This window comes from Typopeltis vanoorti, chromosome 9 (genome assembly GCF_054136105.1).
Source record: "Typopeltis vanoorti isolate ZY-2024b chromosome 9, IOZ_Tvanoo_1.0, whole genome shotgun sequence".
NCBI classification, from domain to species: Eukaryota; Metazoa; Arthropoda; class Arachnida; order Uropygi; family Thelyphonidae; genus Typopeltis; species Typopeltis vanoorti.
The window spans coordinates 92398795-92421467 of NC_143557.1; the positions used below are offsets into that span (position 1 = coordinate 92398795).

At 33.8% G+C, this 22673-nt stretch overlaps 1 protein-coding gene and 1 long non-coding RNA gene across 2 annotated transcripts in view; one reads left to right on the forward strand and one right to left on the reverse strand.

The window, feature by feature from the left end:
• Positions 1–22673, forward strand: part of LOC150103251 (uncharacterized) — a 41027-nt gene that overhangs the window by 9118 nt on the left and 9236 nt on the right. Inside the window, exon 2 of the long non-coding RNA XR_016548772.1 lies at positions 20910–21129. This is a non-coding gene — a long non-coding RNA (uncharacterized LOC150103251). The remainder of the gene's footprint in view (positions 1–20909; positions 21130–22673) is intronic.
• The window catches only part of Cbp53E (Calbindin 53E), a 196198-nt gene continuing 193148 nt past the window's right edge, over positions 19624–22673 (reverse strand). Inside the window, exon 11 of the mRNA XM_090397382.1 lies at positions 19624–20722. Coding sequence (XP_090253508.1) covers positions 20576–20722 — 147 coding nt within the window. The 3' untranslated portion in view covers positions 19624–20575. The remainder of the gene's footprint in view (positions 20723–22673) is intronic.

A 22673-nucleotide genomic window follows, 5' to 3' on the forward strand; every position in this document is an offset into this window, starting at 1 on the left:
TAATTACATCAGCTTTTTTTCTTTTTTAAATAACGGTTACGGCTAAAAGAGTTCCTCATAGACCAAAAAAAAATTAGATCGATGATGGTCATGTGCTCACAAAGAATATTGCGTAAAATATGCGACTTTCTAAATCAGTGAAAATTAGACAAATTCCTCGTAATAGTGATTTATTATTCGATTTGATTTATTGTTAACTTCTGTTAAGTAAGAAGTGTTCACATAACACTTGTTACTTAAATATTCTTGACGACCAATATTTCAGAATTACATCGCTTGCAGATAGTTGGTGTTCTGAATATGAAAAATATTAGTTTCCTTTTTGAAACATGGATTGTTGACAATTAGCACTGCGACAGCTATGATCGTAAGGCCTATTACAGCGTGTTTTATCTATCAAATGCTTATATTGCATTCTGTTTTGTAATACGAAATATAGCTGATATTCTCACGTTAGCTGTGCAATGTAGTCTAGACTAAATATACATAAAATGTGATTCAAACGAAATTCAAATCCGGGTCTTTTTCAAATGATGAGTAAGTTATTCTCCCAGATTTGCCATGCAGGATTATTAGAAAAGAAGAATTTCATAAAACATCAATGTGTGTGTGTGTGTGTGTGTGTGTGTGTGTGTGTGTGTGTGTGTGTGTGTGTGTGTGTGTGTGTGTGTGTGTGTGTGTGTGTGTGTGTGTGTGTTCATAAAACTTGAACACCAACTCCACGTTTAAACATCTGTGCTTTCCACAAATTTAATTAATTAGATGTTCGTTGTTTGGAATTTCGGAGAAAAATACTAAGGCTATAAGGCCAGTATATTCTGTCTGTAAAATTGTGTGTTTTTCTCTTATGACTTGTACTTTCTGGAGGGAAAAAAAAGAAAAGAAAAAAAAATTCTCTGATCACCATACGAGACTTGCTATCTCACCTTCAGATGACATGTAATTAATTATAAACAACACTTGACCTTCATTTATTGTTTCAAGCTGATACACATTCATTAACTGTCCGTTTTATTTAGAAACAGAAATTTCCGTTTTATTTATAAATACAATTATTTAAACCCAGAAGTTGAAGAAACACAGTGTCTTGTAAACATTAATTAGCTCAACTCAGAACTATATGTTACCTCATACATATATATACATTAGGTGGCATGTTTCGAAATGCCTTGAAATTCCAGACATACAGGTGGCATGTTATTGTTATTGATTCTTATCTATGGCAATTTTTTTTAAATTTATATAGTTTTATGGACTATTCCACTCATGAACTTAAACTAACCTTATAATCATTTCATGACTGAAAACGAATTCTCTTGTATTGACTGTTATTTTCGAGTGATCAATGCTAATTTAAATCGCACTTAAATAATTTATTAATATTTTCATCAGACCGTGATGTCAGGATTTCCTGGCAAAATAATAAATATTATAAAAGATTTGTGTGATTGAAAAAGAGGACAAATTCTATTGAATGGAAAAGCTTCCGAAAGTGTTTACATCAATGCTGGTGTTAAGCAAAGTTGTGTCATGTCTGGAACACTTTTTATCAGATTGGATAATGCGGCATACCCTGAAAAGCCTGAAAACTGGAATAAGATGAAACAATGACACCACATTAGAAGATTTGTACTATGCTGACGACATTGTACTATTACTACTACTATCATCTAGACTTGAAGACATGAAAATTAAGACAGCAAAGTTAGAGGAAACTGCTAAACAAATAGGCTTACACATCAAAGAGAAGAAAACCAAAATATTAAAAATCAACAGTAAAATAATGACCTAATCTTTATAAATGGAAATCAAGTAGAAATGACAAACACTTTTGATTACCTCGGAGCAACTGTCAGCACGGAAGGTGGTACTAACGAAGACATTGCAATAAGAACAAAAAATAATCTTGCTATGCATTTAAAACTTTACAGAAAATTTAGAAATCATCCAATATAAAATCAAACTTAAAGGTGCAAATTTTTAATTCAACTGTTAATCTGCACTACTTTATGGAAGTGAAACATAGAAATTAACCAGACAACAAGAAGATAAGATCCATGCCTTCCAAACAAAATGTCTTCGCAAAATTCTCAAAATTTACTGGCCAAATAAAATCTCAAATATTGAAATTTGCAACAAAACCAAAACCAAACCGATTACAATAGAATTAAAGAAACGCAGATGGACATGGATAGGCCGTGTATTGAGAATACCAACATCAGAACACACAAGAATAGCATTGACGTGGGCACTTGATGGTAAAAGGAAGAGGGGAAGACCCAAAATGACATGGCGCCGGATGGCAATCAAAGAACGAAACAAACTAGGATGGTCGAGCTGGGGGAAAGCAAGAGAAGCGGCACTGGATCGAAGAGGATGGCACGCTAAAACTCGTGGCCTCAGAGAATGTCTCATGCACCTTATAGGTGTCAAGAGCAATAAGTCAAGTCACGATATTCAGAATAATCGAAATTATATGTTGCTATTATTGAGCTCAAAGCAGTCTGTTTTTACAATAAGCAGCTGCATTTAATTCATTATCAACAGCTATTTTCCTAGACTTAGTGCTCGTGAAAATCCTAAATTGGATAGTCAGTCGCATAATAATTGCAGGGGGGGAACTGTCTCGAAACCCAAGACATTAAATCAGATTTGTTTAATAGGAGACGAAAGACAATTTTCATATTTTTCTTAAATCTCGATTATTTTTGACTACACAGTAAGCATATTTACTGAAGTACTGTACTAAGTTGATAATTAATTGAGGAGGTTTAATTGTGAAGTTAATTGCCAACTGGAAAACCAAATTTTCAAAATGCCTTATGACATGGTTTCCACCAGCTTACTGCCTATTAGTCTGCAGTAAGTTTGCTAAATTCCTTGTAAACAAGGGATTATTATTTCCCGAAATATAACAACGGTTTTCTGTTCAAGTAATTTTCTCCTAATGAAAATGAATTGTTATCCAAGATGATACGTTGGGGCTAATTGTGTCGTTTCGCAAGCAATTCCGCGTCTGAAACAAGTATCAACTTATTAGTGTGCGGATAATTACTGTAGATATCTTCTAATTATTTTTGTTTATTAAATTTTTCGTAAAAGTTATACGAAACTGGAGCACAGAGAGAGAGAGAGAGAGAGAGAGAGGATCGCTGTAAATTATTTTTTATTTTGCAGTTTTTGATAGAGACAATGATATTGTGTACAGTATGTCTCATAAAAATAGCGATTGAGGGGGGGGGGGAAAGAAAGACAGTTTTATCATGATTTGTACACTAAAAAATAATCCGTAACAAAATAAGATGAAGTATGTGTTTCTTTTCTGTAGATTATTCCTGTGAAAAACTGGTTACCGTACTTAGTTATTCGCATGTGACGTCACTGGAACGCCGTATGGTCAGTCCCATACCTCATAGGGGTTCGAATCCCTCCAAAGAATCCATGACCTCGGCTGGATTCGAACCTGCAGCCATTTGGCTGGAGAGTGGATACGCTAACCCACTTGACCAACTAGACCACCATGGTCCTCACAAGATTTTAATTTGTACCCATCCAAGAACTCATTCTTTAAAGCTAATACTACCCAAATATAAAGATGTTAGTTTAAAGGAAAAAAAGTATGATGGAAAAAAAAAGGGGGGGGACAAGTTGAGTATTCTCAGTTTACGAACAGAATGGAAGAAAGAGATAGTAAGACTTGCAGTAAGACCTCATGCGCTGTATCCGTAGAAGACAGTAATGAATAATATCAAGGTATCCATCATCAAAAAATAACAAGGAAAATCTGCATCAACAATAAGAAGTTTGGACAAAAGTAAAGATTTCAACAGTTACTTCATAGAAGATCACTGGAAAGATTTTTGAAGATTTGATGTAGTGACGCATGGTACGAAAAATTCATGTTTGGTCTCTTGAGAATGGGAATTTCCTGATTATCTACTTACGTGTAGAACCAATCTGTTATAGAGTACGGCGCAAAAAAAAAAAAAAAAGAAAAAAAGAAAAAAAAGAAAAGGAAAAAAGTTACTTATATATAAAGAGCCAATAGGCTTCATTTCGGCGATATAAACATTATTTAAATTAAGGGGATATTAAATCCCACATTGTTTTAAAACCGAATAAGAAACTCAAAGATTGGAATCAGAGAGTTTCATGCCGAATATAGTATAAAAAACTATAAAAGTATCGGCCATTACTAGCGTTAGCTAATGCAAGTAGTCCTAGTACGTAGTAAAGTTCTGATCGCTATTCTTGGTATTTTCCATAATGTAAAACACATTTCCTAGGAAATGTACGCTGTGTTTTATTCTGTATGAAACTCTCTGATATCAATCTTTGAGTTTCTTATTCGGTTTTAAAACAATGTGGGATTTAATATCCCCTTAATTTAAATAAAAGAAAAAAAAGTACTGAATAACTACAACGATATATGTTATGGAGTAAACGGTTTATTAACAAAGAAATATATGTAAACATCCACAACTGTCGGTGTAATCTTGGTCGAATAAAGAATTAACCACGGTAGATTAAGTGCTCGAAACGGGCACCTTGTCTTTCAAGACAGGTTTCGTAGCGCATGTGAAGGTTCTCTGTCATCTTGGAGAACAAGAGTTGGGACATCCCTCGGGTGTTCATAGTTCAAGGAATGGGTATTCATGGTCGAATACCTATTCCTTCAACATACTCTAAACGAAGGCATCAAATATGTGAGATCAGGAGAACGTGGAAGGTAGTACGGGGATTCTGTGAACTTCGAAAGGAACCCCTCCCCCCCTGGGAAGTGTTCTGATAAACAGGCTCTAGAACCGGATGATATGTGTGAGTTGCTCTGCACTTGTGCACGAAATGGAATGTTTTATGCACGGCACATCCTATGTAAATCCTGGGTGAACGGAACCAACACATTCTCGATATATAGCGTTCGCTATTCAAGGTCACGGTTATACCACCCTTATTAGTGAAGTAGGCCCAATTATGCCATGGCCGCACACCATGCGATGACCTTTTCGCTGTGAAGAGGTTTGTTTCTCTTGGACAAATTCAGATCTCCTGAAACTAAGAAACCTGTAGGTTCGTCTGTTTACATAACCGCTTCAGCTATTTAAGGATTCTCTGCAGTGAGCGCATCGGTATTCCAACTTTTTACCGCTGTTTGGCGTTGACTGCGTTTCAGAAACTGTAACACTTGCTCCAGCACATGCCCGTGATTCTCATTTGTATTAACAGTTCGTGGTTCCCCGAATGCCCTTTGCATTGCGGCAGAACACTCCCGGTACGTCGGAACCTCTCGATTAAGGCAATTATGACACTGTTGCTTGGGGGAACGCTTACGGAAACGACGAACAAACTGTTCACAAACATGTCGTAGGCTTGGACCATTTACTCTGTGAACTCCGTATGAACGAAATAATGCTCAACAATAAACATCTTTTCTTCCAAGTCAACACCATTGCTACAGCTAAATGTAATGGCGTAGACTCTACGCTTGCTTTTCTATTAACGTGCATGCAGTCGAACGGCATATCCCATAGCGCGTGTACTAAAGGAGATGTCGAAGTTCAGTACTTTTTTTTTTGTCATACCGAAGATTTCCAACATTTAATGGATGAGACTATTAAAAACAGCATCCAATACTATGTTATGGACATTAATCATATGATCTTAATAAATAAATACAGTTTTTAAAAAAACATATAAAGTGTATTTCCACAGAAATTTTGATATAACTACAGATTCAGAATTCATTTTTTTCCAGAGAGACAATCACTGGAAAATATCTATTTTGCTTGTTTATTAATATAATATTTCGATTTTAATATAAATAGTATAATTATAATAAATAATACACCGAATTAGAAGTAAAGAACTAAATTAAAATTTAAATAAATTAAAAAATATTTAAAATAGATATTAATAAGGAAGATTTATTTATTAATATTTCGATTTTCACTAATAACATTGCAGATTTTTAATTTGTGCTATAGCAAAAAAAAAAAAAAACTCTGATCCAGAACTTTGCTCCTTCAAAGTAATAGCGCAGACACTACGCAGCAATGCAAGCGTTTCTGTTGCTTTCAATGCGCCTCTTATAGCTCGGTTTGAGAATGACCAGCACTTGCTGTGTCATATTTAATTGTATATCTGCAATGCCTTAAAAATTGTCTCTTTTAGGACGTTTGTCAGACTTAGAACAAATGCATTAAGTAAAGCGAGTGGGGATCCATAGGGATACTGTGGGGAGATACCATCTATAGTCGGAAGATTCCTGGATACTCAGAGTGGTATGACGGGGGACAAATGCAATATACGATATCTCGAAGCTTTGGATCATGGTTCTGATAATATTCTAGTTCATTTGGGGGAGGGAGAGAGGTGATGACTTCTGCCAAAACCTTCCGCGTCAGGAACAAAAAATTGGCATTGCCTTGACACCAGACAAATTGCCTCTGGGAATACCAATCAAATGTCTGGAGTCCACTCAAAGTTGTTTCTCCGTTGTTGTGGCATTTCATATGCGTCTTCAACCATAGATATTTGATTAACAGATCAGATCTTAAAGAAGCTGTTGTTTAGAAATTATAGTCCAAACAACTAAGTCTATGAGACCAGAGGGATATCTGTTAATTGCGTGTGTTCTTTTGGTCAGTTTGCCTGTTTTGCGGAATGAAAAACTCGCGTTTCCGGGAAATCTTTTAAGCCATAATAGTCAACAAGATTATGTTTGCTTGTTTTGTTTTTATATAGCGAATTTTTTGAAGTACAAATACTATCTTTTGATGAAAGATTCAAATTCCTACTGCTTCGTTTCAGTGTACTAATTTTTTAAAAATTTCACTAGCTCTTTAACTTTATTTACATTATCATATTTTTTTGGTCTATTGGTCTATAGAGAATATTAATATTCTCTATAGACCAATAAGGAGGTAAATAACTTTGAGTGCCAAATCCATGGAGTTTTTGATTTAGCCAATTAGCTTCCTGGGTAGTATAAGATGAACTTCAATTTATGCTAAACAGAATAACAAAAGAATCACAAAAACACAAACCTAATCTTATTTTGTTCAGGATTCTGTACAATATGCACAATTATCGTGTTATTATTATTTTTTCTTTTTTCTTTTTCTTTTTTTTTTGTTGTTATTTCTTTTTTTCCCACTTTTTTTGTTGTTGAGAATGAAACTTGGACAGAACAACAACAAAAAAAAAAATTAGGCGCATCATTTTTACTGCAAAACTCATTGCTTTTCCTCGAAAAAAAACATCAAATTACATCAAAATGCTGCAAGGCATTTAAGTTATTATCTAGAGATCTAAGTTGATCCCCCACGCGTGTCGTTAAGGCGCTGCCAGAAACTGCTGGTGCGTTTTTGAGTGAGACAGCGCATTTTTCATAAAGAATAATCAGATAGTTTAGGAGTAAAATCCACTTAGTTTTCACGACATTTCTCTGTATACATGTACATCAAGATGTGCATAGATGTAAAAAATTATTAATTACAGTTTTCTTAAATATCTAATATGCCCTTGTCTGACTTTTAATCGAAACAATGTGACGGATAAAGTATGATAAAAGCATAAGTGTGTTATACCACTTCACTAAACATTATCATCTCTTAATTGAGAGGTTTCACATTCCGAACATGCCACCTTATCCGATAATGTTCCATAACAATAGTGGAGAAGAGAAGATGCGGGAAGAAGAATGTGTTCTAAGTACTTCTTATCAAGCACAAGGTACTTGTGAAGCTTTCTTGACAACTTTGCCGGGAAAAGCGGAAAAAAAATATACCATTAAAATAATATTTTTTCTCTTCTCATTCTTCAAATGACAATGAAAATAATTAAATACTACAGTAGTTCTTAGTTTATTTTTAATAAGAAGGATTGTACTGGGCAGAAATTTGCAATAAATAAAAAATAATAACAGCAAGATTGCAGTATTAGAGGACTATTGACAGATATTAATGGATTTTAACATTTCATATTTTATTAATACAATTATTTCAATAAATATATTTCTTATTATTATTTATTTATTTATTATTTTATTTTATTTTATTCAATAGGGAAATATTATAAATGGATGATGTCATCTATGTGTATAAAAATTTAAATCCTATTTTTTTAAATTTTTTTTAAAATTAATTTAAGGAAGTAAGCAGAACTTTCAAACCACAACTTTCTTGGAATTCCGTTGGCAACAAGCCTTCACTTACGCCATTGTTGTAATCAGGAGTGGCTCGTGCATAGGCACTGCGGAACTGCAGCGCCCCCAATTTTTCTCGATATATAAATATATTTACTAATTTATTTATATTTGCCTGTAATATTTAATTTTATCATCAACAATCCTATACAATTCTCTTATTTTGTATAAAAAATAATAAAAAATCCATCTTGTAGCACTTAGAAAGGCGAAGGACGCTAGCAGCACTGTGTTTACCACACTGTCATATTGCTACACGCGCAAGCATATTCACGTCATAGTGAGATGCGAACTATTAGCGTAATGTGGCACTGTCCGTCGCGCAGTTCCACTGTTTATATGCAATTTGCGCCACTATAGTACGCCCACCGTTTGTAGATCTCTGCTTGGCGTTTTGTCAACAATAGTCGATTCATGCTGAAGGGGAGAAAGAAACGAAGGATGTACGAATTGGTCGCCAACATGCGATATCACGTGCTCTCTTGTCTGTCGCTGTACTAGTAGTAGCTTGATTTTTGTTGTCGCTGTTTTTGCATTTTTTTTTATTATTAATTTGTATGATGGATCCAGTACAGTCAACAAGTTTTGTTGTTAAACGTTTCAGTAGCTCTTGCAAAAGAATATTGAATGATGTGCTGACATTCTGCGAAATAGAATCATTAAGAGGCAGTCTCCTTGTTCCTCTTTCCCAAGTCAAAACGTGCAAGTGCAATTGCGGGCGTATCGGGGTCGACTGTTAAAAGAATTTGTAGGGAATCAAAAGGTGAAAGTAAGCCAAAATCTGCTAAAAAAAAAAAAAAAAAGCGCCAGAGAAAGAAAACCATCATTCAAAGCTACGGTTTCCGTAGCTTTGAATGATTTTGATGTAGACGTTATAAGAAGAGCTATTCACGAATTTTACGTGGTCGAGAAAAGAGTGCCAACTGTTCCGAAATTGATTCCTGTGCTTAAAGAAAAAAAAAATTTTTCCTTGGAAAAGAGAAACTTTAAGGAAAATACTTCATGAAATCGGATTTTGTTTTAAAAAGTCCCAGAATAAAAGGAAACTTATCATGGAGCGAAGTAACATTGTTTAATCTAGAACGCAGTATTTGAGAGCAATACGACGTTTCAGGGAGGAGAAAAGACCGATTGTGTATCTAAATGAAATTTGGACTGATAGTAATTTAACTTATGGAAAATGTTGGCAGTCTGATGCCCTGCGGCGCATAATAATTTTGTGTGCGGGTGGAGAAATGATTTTTTTTTTTTTTTTTACCGAATTCAAACTTACTATACAAAGCCAATTCAACTACTGGAGATTACCATGGGCAAATGAATTCTATGATCTTCGAAAAGTGGGCAGAAGAAAAATTGATTCCAAACCTTCCTAAAAATGCTTCCAGAAACGTCTAAATATGAAGCATTACAAATTATAATTTATAATGCTTCATATCACTCTATTCGATTAAACAAAGTTCCAAATTGGTCTAATAAGAAGCAAGTTCTTATGGATTGGCTCTCTGCAAATAACATTTCTCATTCCCCAGATATGCGAAAAATTAAATTGCTTAATTTGGTCAAAAGAAACTCGCCCACGACTACACTATTTAAATTCGACACGATGCTCAAAGAGCATGGATTTCTAGCTTTGAGGCTACCACCATATCATTGTGATATTAATGCTATTGAGTATGTTTGGGAAGAAGTGAAAAATTTCATTCGCCATCGCAACGTACCTGGGGATAAATAACAGAAAACAAAATACCGGACCTTGAATACCGCAACAAAAATAATAAAATACGGAGTACCACAGGATTTGGTGCATGAATAATAATATAGGATATTTTTATAACATGTGTAGTATTACTTTTTTGCTAGCTATCATTATCATTTATATTGTTGTAATACTTTGTTGCACTTATTCATTGTTAATAAATTTTAATTTCAATTTTTCAGTTTAATTCCAAAACCTCATCATTCAACTGTTTCTTTTCAAATTTGAAAGAAATTCTCAATTTTCAAACTGGTCAGATATTTATTATTACGTTTTTTTTCGGCGAGCTAAAGAAAACCAGCTACAAAATAAATTCATGAAAAAGAGCATTCTAGTTAGAGTATTTGTTAAATATCTAAAAAAAAACTTATGGCCAGAAACACACGCATTTAACAGACAAAAATACTGTGCAATATGTAAATCGTGCAGTGCAGATAATTGATTGTAGAGTGTAGAGGGTAGTAGATTGCGTATAACATGTGACCTCCATCGAGGAGTCATGTAACACCACGGAGGTGTTATGCAATAGCAATTAGTTTTCAGGGGTTTCAGCATGTTTGGATGACAATGTTTGGGAATTTTGATTAACTTTTTAGAATCTCGAGAGAGTTTCACGACTTGTAAATTAATAAAGATTAATAATTTATAGAGGCTTACTAACATTCTAGGTAACAATCTTGATTTCGATTTTAATTCCGAACCACTTTCAGAAAATAACCTACTTTTTTTTTCTTTTTTCTTTTTTTTTTAAAGTTCGAATCAACAAAGAAGAATATAATTCATTAGGATATTAATTTTGAAAAAAAAAACATCTCGTTCGCAAATAATAATTTAAACCATAACGTTCAACAACATGCCATAATTTACCATCTTGAAATTATTAAGAATTGCATATCTTTAATGTATTTTGCAGAGGCACAGCTAGGATTTTTTCTTGAAGGCGGAGGTGAAGGAGGAGGAGGAGTGAAAAATGGTGTAGGTGACATATTTCATATGCATTGATGCTATAAAAATTATATACACAGATGTTTTGTTACATATACATATTACAAAACAAAGCCTACTTAATCTCATTTTTAGATGTCGTTTCCTTTCGTAAACTTTTTTTTTTTTTTTATGTTTTCAGTTATTAAATTTCGTAAATATTTTTTGACTCATTTGAAATCTAAAATTTTAAAATTAACTTTATGGAATGCGCGTTCAGACTGATAGAATGGACACTATTTTCAGTTGAATGTGGTTCTTAGGAACATCGCAAACAATCTGTTGTTGATTTAAGATAGCATTTTCTCTTTCTCTCTCCCTCTTTCTCTCTCCAAAACTAAATTTTCGCTTCTATAAATCCGGCTTCTTTCATAAAGTAACTACGCGGCATTTCTCCAAATCTTAAGCATATTTTGTTAAAATTTAATCTGGATTCGTTATTGACGCCTTCGTTGTGACCAGGAATTAAAATATTTAACGACTGCAGAATTTCTTTATGTTTAATAAATGTTCCTTTTAAGTGGGCTGTAGTAGAGGCTAACATCGATGTAAACATTGTTATTCCATAATAATTTTCAGGTAATTATTTTTTACTATTCAGTGAATTTGGCGATTTGATAATCCAGGAATTGTAATTTTACGTTTTCATCAATCAAATATTATGAAATTGATGTAGCTCTTTTAAATACGAGGGTGGTCTGAAAAGTTCTCGGCCTAACAATGAAAAATCGAATTTATAATTTCAAAATTATTTTTATTTTTCAACATAATCTCCCTTAAGACTAATACATTTATTCCAGGGCCATTATCCCGTCGCTGTAGTGGTTCTCAGTAAGATCTGCAAAATACCCCTCTACAGCTGCAGTCACCTCTTGATTCGAAGAAAAACGCTGACCAGCGAGGAAGAGTTTTAGTTTTGGGAAGAGATAGAAGTCAGAGGGAGCCAAATCTGGGGAATAGGGTGGATGTTCCAACAATTCAAGTGCAGATCCCTTAATTTTCCCATTGCCAAAACACCTTTGTGGACAGATGCATTGTCCTGATGAAAGATGATTTTTTTTCTTCTGCAAACCGGGTCTTTTCTCACGAATTTTTTTGTCTAGTCTGGTTAAAAGATCGGAATAACATTCCCCGGTTATTGTTTTACCCTTTTCAAGATAATTGATAAACAATTGATAAACTAAAATAATTGATAAACTTTGGCATCCCAAACCACCGATGCCAAGACCTTTCCTACTGATGGATCCGACTTTGTCTTCTTTGGCGCTGAACAACCGTCTTCTGTCTACTGTTTTGACTGCTGTTTGGATTCTGGCGTGTAATAGTGAAGCCAAGTCCCATCCACAGTAATAAATCGACGCACAAATTCAGTTTTATTCTTGTTAAAACGCTTCAAGCACTGTTCAGCGATTTTTATGCGAGTGCGTTTTTGATCTGCAGTGAGCAATTCTTCATGCAAAATATATCCTACACGTTCTTCTGAAATGCCCATAGTCCCAGCAATTTCATGCACTTTGATTCGCCTGTCATCCAATACCATATCGTGCACTTGATCAATGCTTTCTGGTGTTGTTACACTTTTTTGGACGTCCTTCACGTGGATCATCTTCAAGGCTGGTAACGGCCACGTTTAAACTCAACAGCCCATTTCTTAATTGTCGAAAAGGAAGGAGAAGAGTGCTCATAAACTTTTATGGACTTCGAATGAATTTCTTTTGGCGTTTTACAAAGAATTTTATAACTGCACGATACTCAATTTTACTCATTTCAAGGGGTACAGACAACACTTTTGCTTCAGACAACTGTATAAAACAAACTACTTGATAGAATGACTTGCAATTTCACATAGATGCTTATGACAGATGTACCAATTTAGAAAAAAAAATCTTGCCATCTGTAATCGAGGCCGAGAACTTTTCAGACCACACTCGTGTATCGGAGAATACCTCATCAGTGTATTTCCTTATTTCTTTTAATCCTTCAACAGTATATTTGGTCATTTCGATTGCTTCTAGAAGATCAAATGACGAAGATTATAACTGCTTATTTAATACACATATCGACCACTGAATTAGAAACTTTATTTGATGCAGTGGTTTCCGTATAGGCATGCGACTGCCAATATTGATTCTTTTCAATTCCCTGTACATAGTTCGGTGAGATATGAGTCGTAAACAGCCTTCATTAAATGCTTCGGTCGATCGCTGCGCACAGGAAGTTCCGTTTGTCCGTACAAGACTTCTCAGACATTCCAAAGAGACTGTCTAGTACACGTGGTGACGCACATGACCAAGTATTTTGTATACACTCTGCATGAATGACGTTTACGTATATCTGCATAAACGTTTATATATATATAATTTAGCAGTATTTGTGCTCTAGAGGCAGAATGTCGTATCACGAATTGTTTCTATGGGTTTAATAATTCAATCGTTACCATCATGGATGGTGCCTTTCAATGCCGCGTGTAGGACAAATATTTTTTTGAAGTATGCTTTGAAGCAGATGAGTACAAAGTTATTCATATTTTCTTGAACGATATTACATATCATTAAAAAAAAACACTATTTGCTTATACCCATACAGTTTATAATTTCTCTTATTTAATAACCATCTGAATATTAAAAGATTAAGGGAATATGTAGCTGGATAACATCAGCATGCCTTTCTAAAATTTTAGCTATATGCTGTTAAATTCTTACGATATTCCTGCCGCACTGTCATAAGCACAAACCATTAAGATATCTTAAATGTAAAGACTCACACATCTAAAAAGTTAGAAAAATAAGCAAAAAATACTCCCTCGCTTTCATTTTTTTTCTTTACATTCATCATCCAATCTGAATACAAACAGTGAATTAATATTGGAGCTGTGACAGATGATCATCATCGCGCGAAAGCGTAACATCGTATGTTACGCTTTCGCACAGGCCTACACATTATACCGCGTAAGCTTCAGAAACCGATAGTCCCCCAGAATAGGTTGGTTGCTCCTTATTCCCGGTAGTATCCCATGTCTGTCGAATCGTGTGTTCACGGGACCGGTTTGCCTGCTTTGCGGAAGGAAAAACCCAGGATAAACTGGGGGGAGGGGAACTGCTGTCTACGCCCAAGACCGGCTAACTTGGCTATGGCAGAGGAAAATCCTTCAGCTCCTCACGTCGCTGACGGGAATCGAACCTAGGACACTCCTTCCCTAGGCATATGGTTGCGAAGCGCGAAACCACTAGGCTAACCGAGCATACGCTGTGAACAGATACCAGATTAAATTACAAATTCCCCATATGTACACCCAGAGGATACATATGGGGAATTTGTCCAGTGAATTATTCTTTCCCACACTACTTTGAAAGATACTTTCCTTAGAACCGTTGATTATTTTAATTGGACGTATCAAGAAATAAAATGGCATTTGAAGTTCACAGTTCAAAGTACGATTTTGAAACATCGCCTGAATCAATTGTAAACCAGAACAGTTGCCGGAAAATGCCCGTGTTGCTTATGTTTTTCTACGAAATCATTTGCAAAAAATCGACCTGTGCTTCGATGTCCTCGAATTTCGAATTTCAAGGATATTAAATCTACATTAATGTTGGATTTAATATCCACTTGCTTTTTTATAATTTTTGCATCGTCAAATTTCATACGAAACTTGTATAATTTCTGTATTCGGCTTTGAAATAATGCTGGATTTAATATCCACTTGATTTTTTTATAATGTTATAGTAAGAGTTATTTTGATCTGTATTACGTATATGATTTTGACGGTCCATAATTTCAAAATCGTGATATTTTTATTTCTTCACATTATTTAATTTTTTTTTTCAAGTTACAAAAAAAAAAGAAAAGTTTATCAATAAAGTAAACAAAATTTTGAATGCTGGATTGACCTAAAAAATCGACTGGCAGTAATATACAATGCTTTAAAAAAATAATTGATGATAATAACATGAATGCCCGGCTAGCTCAGTCGGTTAAGTTGATGTATATATATATATATATATATATATTGTGCATCACACTAATGATATTGGAATGCAGGGAATTGATGGATAGGGATTTGTGGGTAATTGTGAACAGAGAGTTGAAGTTCAGAGGATATATTGCAAAAGTTAGTAAAATAGCTCAATGGATTTCTTGGATGTTGAAAAACACACAAACAAGTAAAGATAGGGAGATTATTATTATCCCTCTTTATAAGGTTATGATTCTCCATATCTTGACTGCTGTGCACAGATTTAATCACCTGGATTTCTTGGGAATCGGGAGGTCGTGGAGAGGATTCAGAGACGTGTGTCTAAGGTGGTGACAGTTCTGTGGAATGCTCCATATGAGGATAAATTGAAGATGTGTGGGTTGCGAGTTTAGTTAACAGGCGTAAGAGATGGCCCATAATAGAAACTTAAAGTTACTAAAGGAATTCTGAAAGATTGACAGAAAAGAAATTTTTCAATATATGAAGAGAAGGAGGTCAAGGAATCACCTCTGGAAGCTGCGTAGGAGTGTGGTTAGTAATGAATGAATGAGCGGAATGAACTTCACCATCGGAGCACTCACAACCAGAGGTAGTTGTGAGTGCTCCGATGGTGAAAAACTTTACGGAGACATTTGATAGATATTGTGTGCTCAATAGTTAGTTTTGGTCTCGAGTGATGAGTCTTGGTGAAACAGTTATCTATAACTATTTTCGCTTGGTTGTTTTTGCATTCCCTTAAATTGAGGAAGAAACACATAACTCTCTGCAGGTTTCCAAAACTTCTCTTGTATTGTACATTTAATTTTTCTTCATTGCTTAAACTTTTGCCGATAAAATTACAAATACAATGCTGCCAACATTCATTAAGCATATTTCTACTAAAATTTTGGTGATTAATTTCTTTATTCTCCACGCAGAATAGAAAATATACACTCCAGTTTATTGTTTCTGTTTTTATCTGAATCCTCTTCACAGGTTTTCTTTGAAAAGTAATCAAGAATGAATAGTTGTTCTTGTGTTTTTTTGTTTGCTGATTTTGTAAACAATTAAGAAATTATTATTAATAGATTTGCGTTTGCTTGCTGCATTTACTTTTATTCTTTTGGACTGATTGGTGTTTACTGTTGTATGTACAATTCTAATTCAAACACTGAGCGAAAATACAAGTTATGAAAGATTTAGTGCAATCTGTTCGCTAATGCAATGACACTTTGCTGTCAGCGATATCTAGTGGCAATTCATACAGCTGATTCTCTTCATCAGTGACATCTAAGACCTTCCGGGGTGGCTGCATAAACTCCATGAATTTCACAAATTTATACGTTATTCCTTTCCAGAGCGTGTAACTGAAATGTTTTCTCGATCAACTTTTTATCGTTTGCAAAGAGAATATTGGAGTATCCGCAGGAAAAACAACCCTACAGCCACAGTCTCTTAGACTGACTAACGCAGTGCTAATAGGAGCACCACGAAATTCACCACTCATACCTATAGGTTGGCTTCCATATACTCACTCATAGCTTAACTTCTTTATTCTCTCAGGTTAAATTTACTTTTTTTATTTTTAAAAATGCTCAATCCTGCTAAATTAGATAATTATAATACATGTTTTTTAATGAATTTATCCTTCAACCATAACAATTATGCAATTCTTTCTTAAAACAAGTCATATCTTCTATAACCCGTTGCTGAAAACCACTCTGCACATTTTCAACCATAGCAGGAAAAAATGAACTTAGTATATTAGTTCTTTACACTATTTTTATTATGTCTTATCTGATTCAGCCATGTAAACTTCAATTGTCTCCTATCTCGTTTTCGTGTTAAATAAACAAATTCACAATATTACAAGCCATCAACCATTTCTCACATCTATCATAATGCAATTCCTCCACAACACACAATTTCTGGATCTTCTCTGAGCCCATTCGTATCCCTTTAAAAACCTTAGTGAATAAAATTGCAAGCCACTGTCCAAGAGTGACCTAACCAGAGATTGGTATAATGGTATCGTTACTTCCTTAATACTACAAGTGGAGATTCTTTTAATTTAGCCTTCAATCTGATATGCTTTACTAGTTCTGTCAACCCAAATACCCAAATCCTTATATTCATAAACTTTATTAAATTTTGTTCCACCAAGATTTTGTTTAATCTTGTTACACATTTAATTTTTTTAATGTTTTCATCTCGGCATTTTTATGGTAATTTTTGTAGTTGCTGCACGTGTTTCTGCTGCATATGTTAGTACTGGTCTGATTACTCCTTTGTCGATTCTTATTTTTGTTTCCTTTTTATGTTCTTATTCTTCCAGATGAGGCTTTTGATACATCCAGATATTATACTAGCTTTTACTGCTTGTTCTTGTACTTTTTTTTGCGATTTTTCTATTCCTAAATATTTTATCTTATTAAATGGTTTAATTATTTTTCCTTTAATTTATAATCTGCATCTTATGGATCAATTAGTAACTGCCCTTTTTTTTTCTTAATTTTTTATTTTCAATTTGCATAACGAAATTTTCCATCACTTCTTTTATTATTTTAGCCATCATTAAATTAAATAATGCGGAACTTATTATTATTAAATTTTAAGAAATTACTTTAATTAAACACCCTGCACTCCTTTTCTTAAAAATGCATTTGCTGTATTTGCTTGTGCAGTTATGAAATCTTAAAATATCTTAAAATAACGCAAAATTTCAAATATAAAATGTACCGCATTTTCATATAATCTCTCTTAAAACCGTAATACAAGGATCGGAAACGTTTTTTGGTTAAATATTCACTTCTCTTGCTTAAAAACATTTACCACTTCTACCTATTTTCGATTGATGAAGTTATACGGTCCCCAACTAATTGAATCGCATGTTTATACTCTGCTCTTTAATAGTTGATACATCTGTTAAATAGCAAAGCTTGCTAATGATTACATCCTTTATTGAGTACGCAATTACAATTGCTCACATCTGGACAACATCGTCCACAGCGAATATTTCTGTAATCGAATAAATGAGAATAAAAAGCTGTAAAATTGCTAACAACACTATTGACAAATTACGATAAGTACATGTTTCGTATTTTGTTTTACAGTCAGAAGGATGTGGGTCTTCAAAATAATCTACTATTATTTTAGAAGGAAGTAACGTCATTTGTCATTAAATTTGGAATTTATATAGTTGTATTCAAAATTATGCGAATGAGATTGCCATTTACGCGATCAGTGGCTGACATTCAAGGAGAATGTCACCACTGATCATTAACAGTGGAAAATTAACAGTGGCTGGCATTCAAGGAGATTATCGTGTAATATATTTTAACTTTAGATTTAAATAAATTAAAAAAAGAAACACATGCCTGAGATTTAGGATTTGTTTTGTAGTAACGAATATTATTTGCAACCTCCATTATCTATTTTACATGAAGCTACCCAAAGTGCGTGGAATGACCGTAAGGGGGAGATTAGGCCTAGCAGGTGCAATTTCGTATCTCCAGGTTTGTATTGTTAAATTGCTTCATAAATGGTTAGTTTGTTGAGCATCATCATTATAACCTTGCAGTGGATTAATTGCTTAGATGTTATTCAACATTCTCATTGGATTCTCGATAGCCAAATTTTTGATAATTTGTGTTATGAATCCTCCGTATTCATATCTAGTCTCCTCGTGATTTATTTTTTATTCTTCAAAATGAAATTAACTCAAAAGAGACAAAGATCTGAGGACATTATAGAGATCCAGATAGAACCTCAGGCAATGATGTCGAAAATATGATCTCCAAGGAAGATGATCAGTGGTATTTTTAGGAATGGAAACCACGCTAAATGTTCAACTATAAACTACTTTGAAAGAAACAATAGCCGTTATTAAGTTAAGCCTACATTAACATTAGTACGACTGGACCAAGTATTACAAAGCCTGCTCTGTAATCTATACCTATATGGTTCCCATGCTGCTTCAAGATTTCAGAAAGTTAAGCGAACAGTGTATCAATGGACGAGGATAATCATTTACTATCTTTTTATTTATTTATTATTATGTCATTTAGCCACAAAACGATAAGCTTGGCATTTTTTCTTTCTTTTTTTTCCTTAACTATCTTAGAGTAAAACAAGTATTAACTGAAGCTAATTTTTCAAAAATAGACAATTATTTAAAAATTCTGTATTTCCCTTCCCCTCTTTTATTTTTATTTTATTTTATTTTTTTATTTTTAAATTAATTAACTGAAACTGCTATCAGTCAAGTCGTGTCTGAAAGTTCATCAGTATTAACAAGTGGTGTAACTATTCGTAAAACATATTATCGAACTTAGCTAAAACCGAGCTATGTAGTTACATAGCTCAGTTTTAGCTAAGTTCAATAAAAAATAATAATAATAAAGAGATTTCAAATAATCTTAGTTTAAAAGAAAAAATGAAAAGTAGTCTTAAATGACACATATGCTGTCATAGATTATTTCAGCAAATGAAAATTTTATGATAACGTTGCAAACACAACAATAAAACAGACGATACAAATAAACTCTACATTCCAGGAATTTCAATATACGTCAACGCCATCTGGATATGTTTTCGTGATAGTTCTTAAACCAATATATTAAACTGATAATAATTACGTATCTTAGCAACAGAAGAATGTTATTTAAAATATTTCCTATGTTATTTCTTGTATGTAATATTAATATAAAGTACATTAGTCAGTACAACATAACGGTATTATTTTATTATTATTTTTTAACACACAAGAACTTGACGAACATTTTGATTTTACAAGTGAATTTTATTTCATATATATTTTTTTTCATATATTCGTTACAAGGTCCACAACTTTTGTTTTCCCTTAAAGTTGCGAGTTTATAACATGACTGGCTTATCCTTTTGAGGCGGCAGAAAAACATTACCCATTGCATTTGGCCGCATAGGAAGATAACTGTGAAGCATATAAATATATATATTGCTCTTCCCGGCCACGTTGCTAGTAACTTAGACATATTTGTTACATAAGCCACGGCAAAAGTGAAAACAACTCAGTAGAAAAATACTTCGGCAAAGCTCTCTCGCTATAACACTTTGTAAGGCAACGTCTTACAGAGACAAAAATAGACATAGAAATGGAAGGAAATCAAAAACGACTACTTGCACTTGAAAAATCACAGAGATTGAAAGGAAGGTGGAGGGAGAGCCAGAAACTTAAAAAATATGTGGGCCTCAAACTGCTTCCTTATAACTCTCTTTTCTTGAGAAAACGGGCAGAAGATGTGTGACAGATATGAAGAAATGATATGATAGTCGTCTGTAAGACCTCTGAAACATGATAGACAGAGAGAGATAGATGGGGGAGTTGGAGAAAGAGATAGGCTGACAGACAGATGAGATTAAACACCTAGAGCTAGAATGAGAGTTGTTTTTTGTTTTTTTTATACAGTCAGGGTAGTGTCAGTACCTCTGAGAGCGTCTTAACAGACATGTACAGAAAGACAACAGTTGTACTAAAGGGTCACGGAATACCTAACAGAGAAATCTCATAGGGTAAGCTGAAGGTTTGAGCAAAAACTCGATAAAGGGGGTTTGAGAGAACTGCTTTGAGTATGAATGATTATGTCTGAGAGTAGGAGAAACTGGGCGTCTAGCCTTGGATTTTCCAATCAAGGAGTTATTTACATTCATCTTCCTGTGAGTGTTTAGCCAGCGCCAACAGAATCATTGTTAGCTCCTTCTTGTTGATCTTGCCGTCCTTGTTGAAATCGCAGCCTCGTAATATGGCCTCTTGGAACTCTTCTAGATCTTGTGCGTCGTAATCCTGAAAAGCAGATTAAACACATGGTTAGAGAGCAAATAGTATTGATCATTGAATGTGTATTTCGGTTATTTTCTTTCTTTCTTTTCTTTTTTTTTTTTTTTTATTATGGAAGAAATAAGTCGAGAGTTGCAATCAGATCGTAAATTTTATTTATTTATTTTATTTATTTATTTTTTTTTTTTTCCAGTGCTTATTACTACAAAAGAGGATGCGTAGAAGAATAGACTCAGTATCAAAAGTGTGCTGTTATCGTCTAGGGAGAGTTTGGTTAATTAGCGATCTGCTCATTAAAATTCTTTCACTGACCACTTGAGAATCGTTATGTAGACACAAACCGTTCACGTGATTCATTTCCTTTTGCGGTTAATATGCTGTAACAACATCATGACCTCTGCCGTTCGCTCAAGGTAATGATATTTCAAGTATCATTCAAGAGAGCATAAAGAAATATTGATTTTTCTTTAAGTTGATAATATTTTATCATTTCGGGATTTCTAAGAGTTCTAATTTAAATTAAGACTAATGACAAGCAAAGAAGTTTGAAAGTATTACAAGCATTTTACATTTACAGCAAAATCCATGTATATCAGGGAATTCATATATTTATCGGTATATAAAAATTGCTAACAAATGGAATAAATCGAATTTATTATTTTTTAAATGACACTCGCAGCCATGAAAGGTTGTAAACCCAAATCACATTAGTAGAGTGGGTGAGATGGGGTCGGGTATTAAGTAAACTGGAAACTCCCCCATTTTTGATTCCAACGTCATCATACCACTTCAGACTTCCAGTAAGCAAAATGACAGTTTCACACCTTACAGTGAAAATCATCTACCACTTTAAATTTCAATACATATTGATTTGATTTTAAATGACAGGATATGATTTAAGCAAATTCAAAGAGATTTTGAAAACAGGACAGTCAAAGGCATTTGTTTCCTTGTATTAAAGCATTAAGTTTAATTCCCCCCCCCCCACACACAAAATTGAAATGATAATAAATAAACAAAACAAAGTTTAATTAACAACGTTGTGAGTTGGTGATTAACTAGCATTAGAATTACCTTAATTTTTAATATAACTTCAATGACGTTATTTTATTATGCTGTTTAATGTTTAGCAGTAAAGTTATCTAGTAATTGCGCTGGATAAACTAAAAAATTATTCATCTCAGTGTATATATTTCATCTTTATAAATTATTGTTGAGTTTATTAGCTTGCCAACTTCTTTAGAGAGTTCAATATTTTTAGACAACTTCCGATTCTAAAAACGCATAGTTCGGTTTACGTAAGATCAAAACTGATGAAATGTGCATATGATTCTGTCAGAACTAAAAAAAAAAAAAAATTACCCAACATTCCAAACGCACCACGGGTAAGGAGATAAACGCAAGATGTTATCTATCTAATTTTGTGCAACGAATCGGTGCGATGTATGAAAGGCGAGAAACAGCAAGCAAGCAAAGAAAAAGAAAAAAAAAAAAAAAGATAGCCCCGAGGTTGTAGTCATTATCTGCAGCAGTTTTCCTCGGTTTGTGATAAAAGTGACAAATTGGACCGTCGATGTTTCAAACAGTCGTTAACAAAGCCCGTGGCCCCTTTACAGCTATTTCGGTCGGACAGCTGCATTAGCCGTTTTCAACTGAGTACTCTCTCGGCAATTTAGGGTCTCTATTATTTACTTTATTTTATGGATCAGGAGAACTCTCATATTTTCAACCACCCCAATGAAGAAGAAGAAGAAGAATTGCAAAATTCTATTTTTAAAGAATGGCATTTTTGGTTAAATTGTATTTACTTAGAACGAATTTAAATACAAAAAATAAAATTAAAAAAAATAATATATATATATATATATATATATATATATACTATGTTGAAATATATATTGGGACATTTCTTCTTATTTTAGAACGAAACATACTGATATGTATATTCCGTGACAGG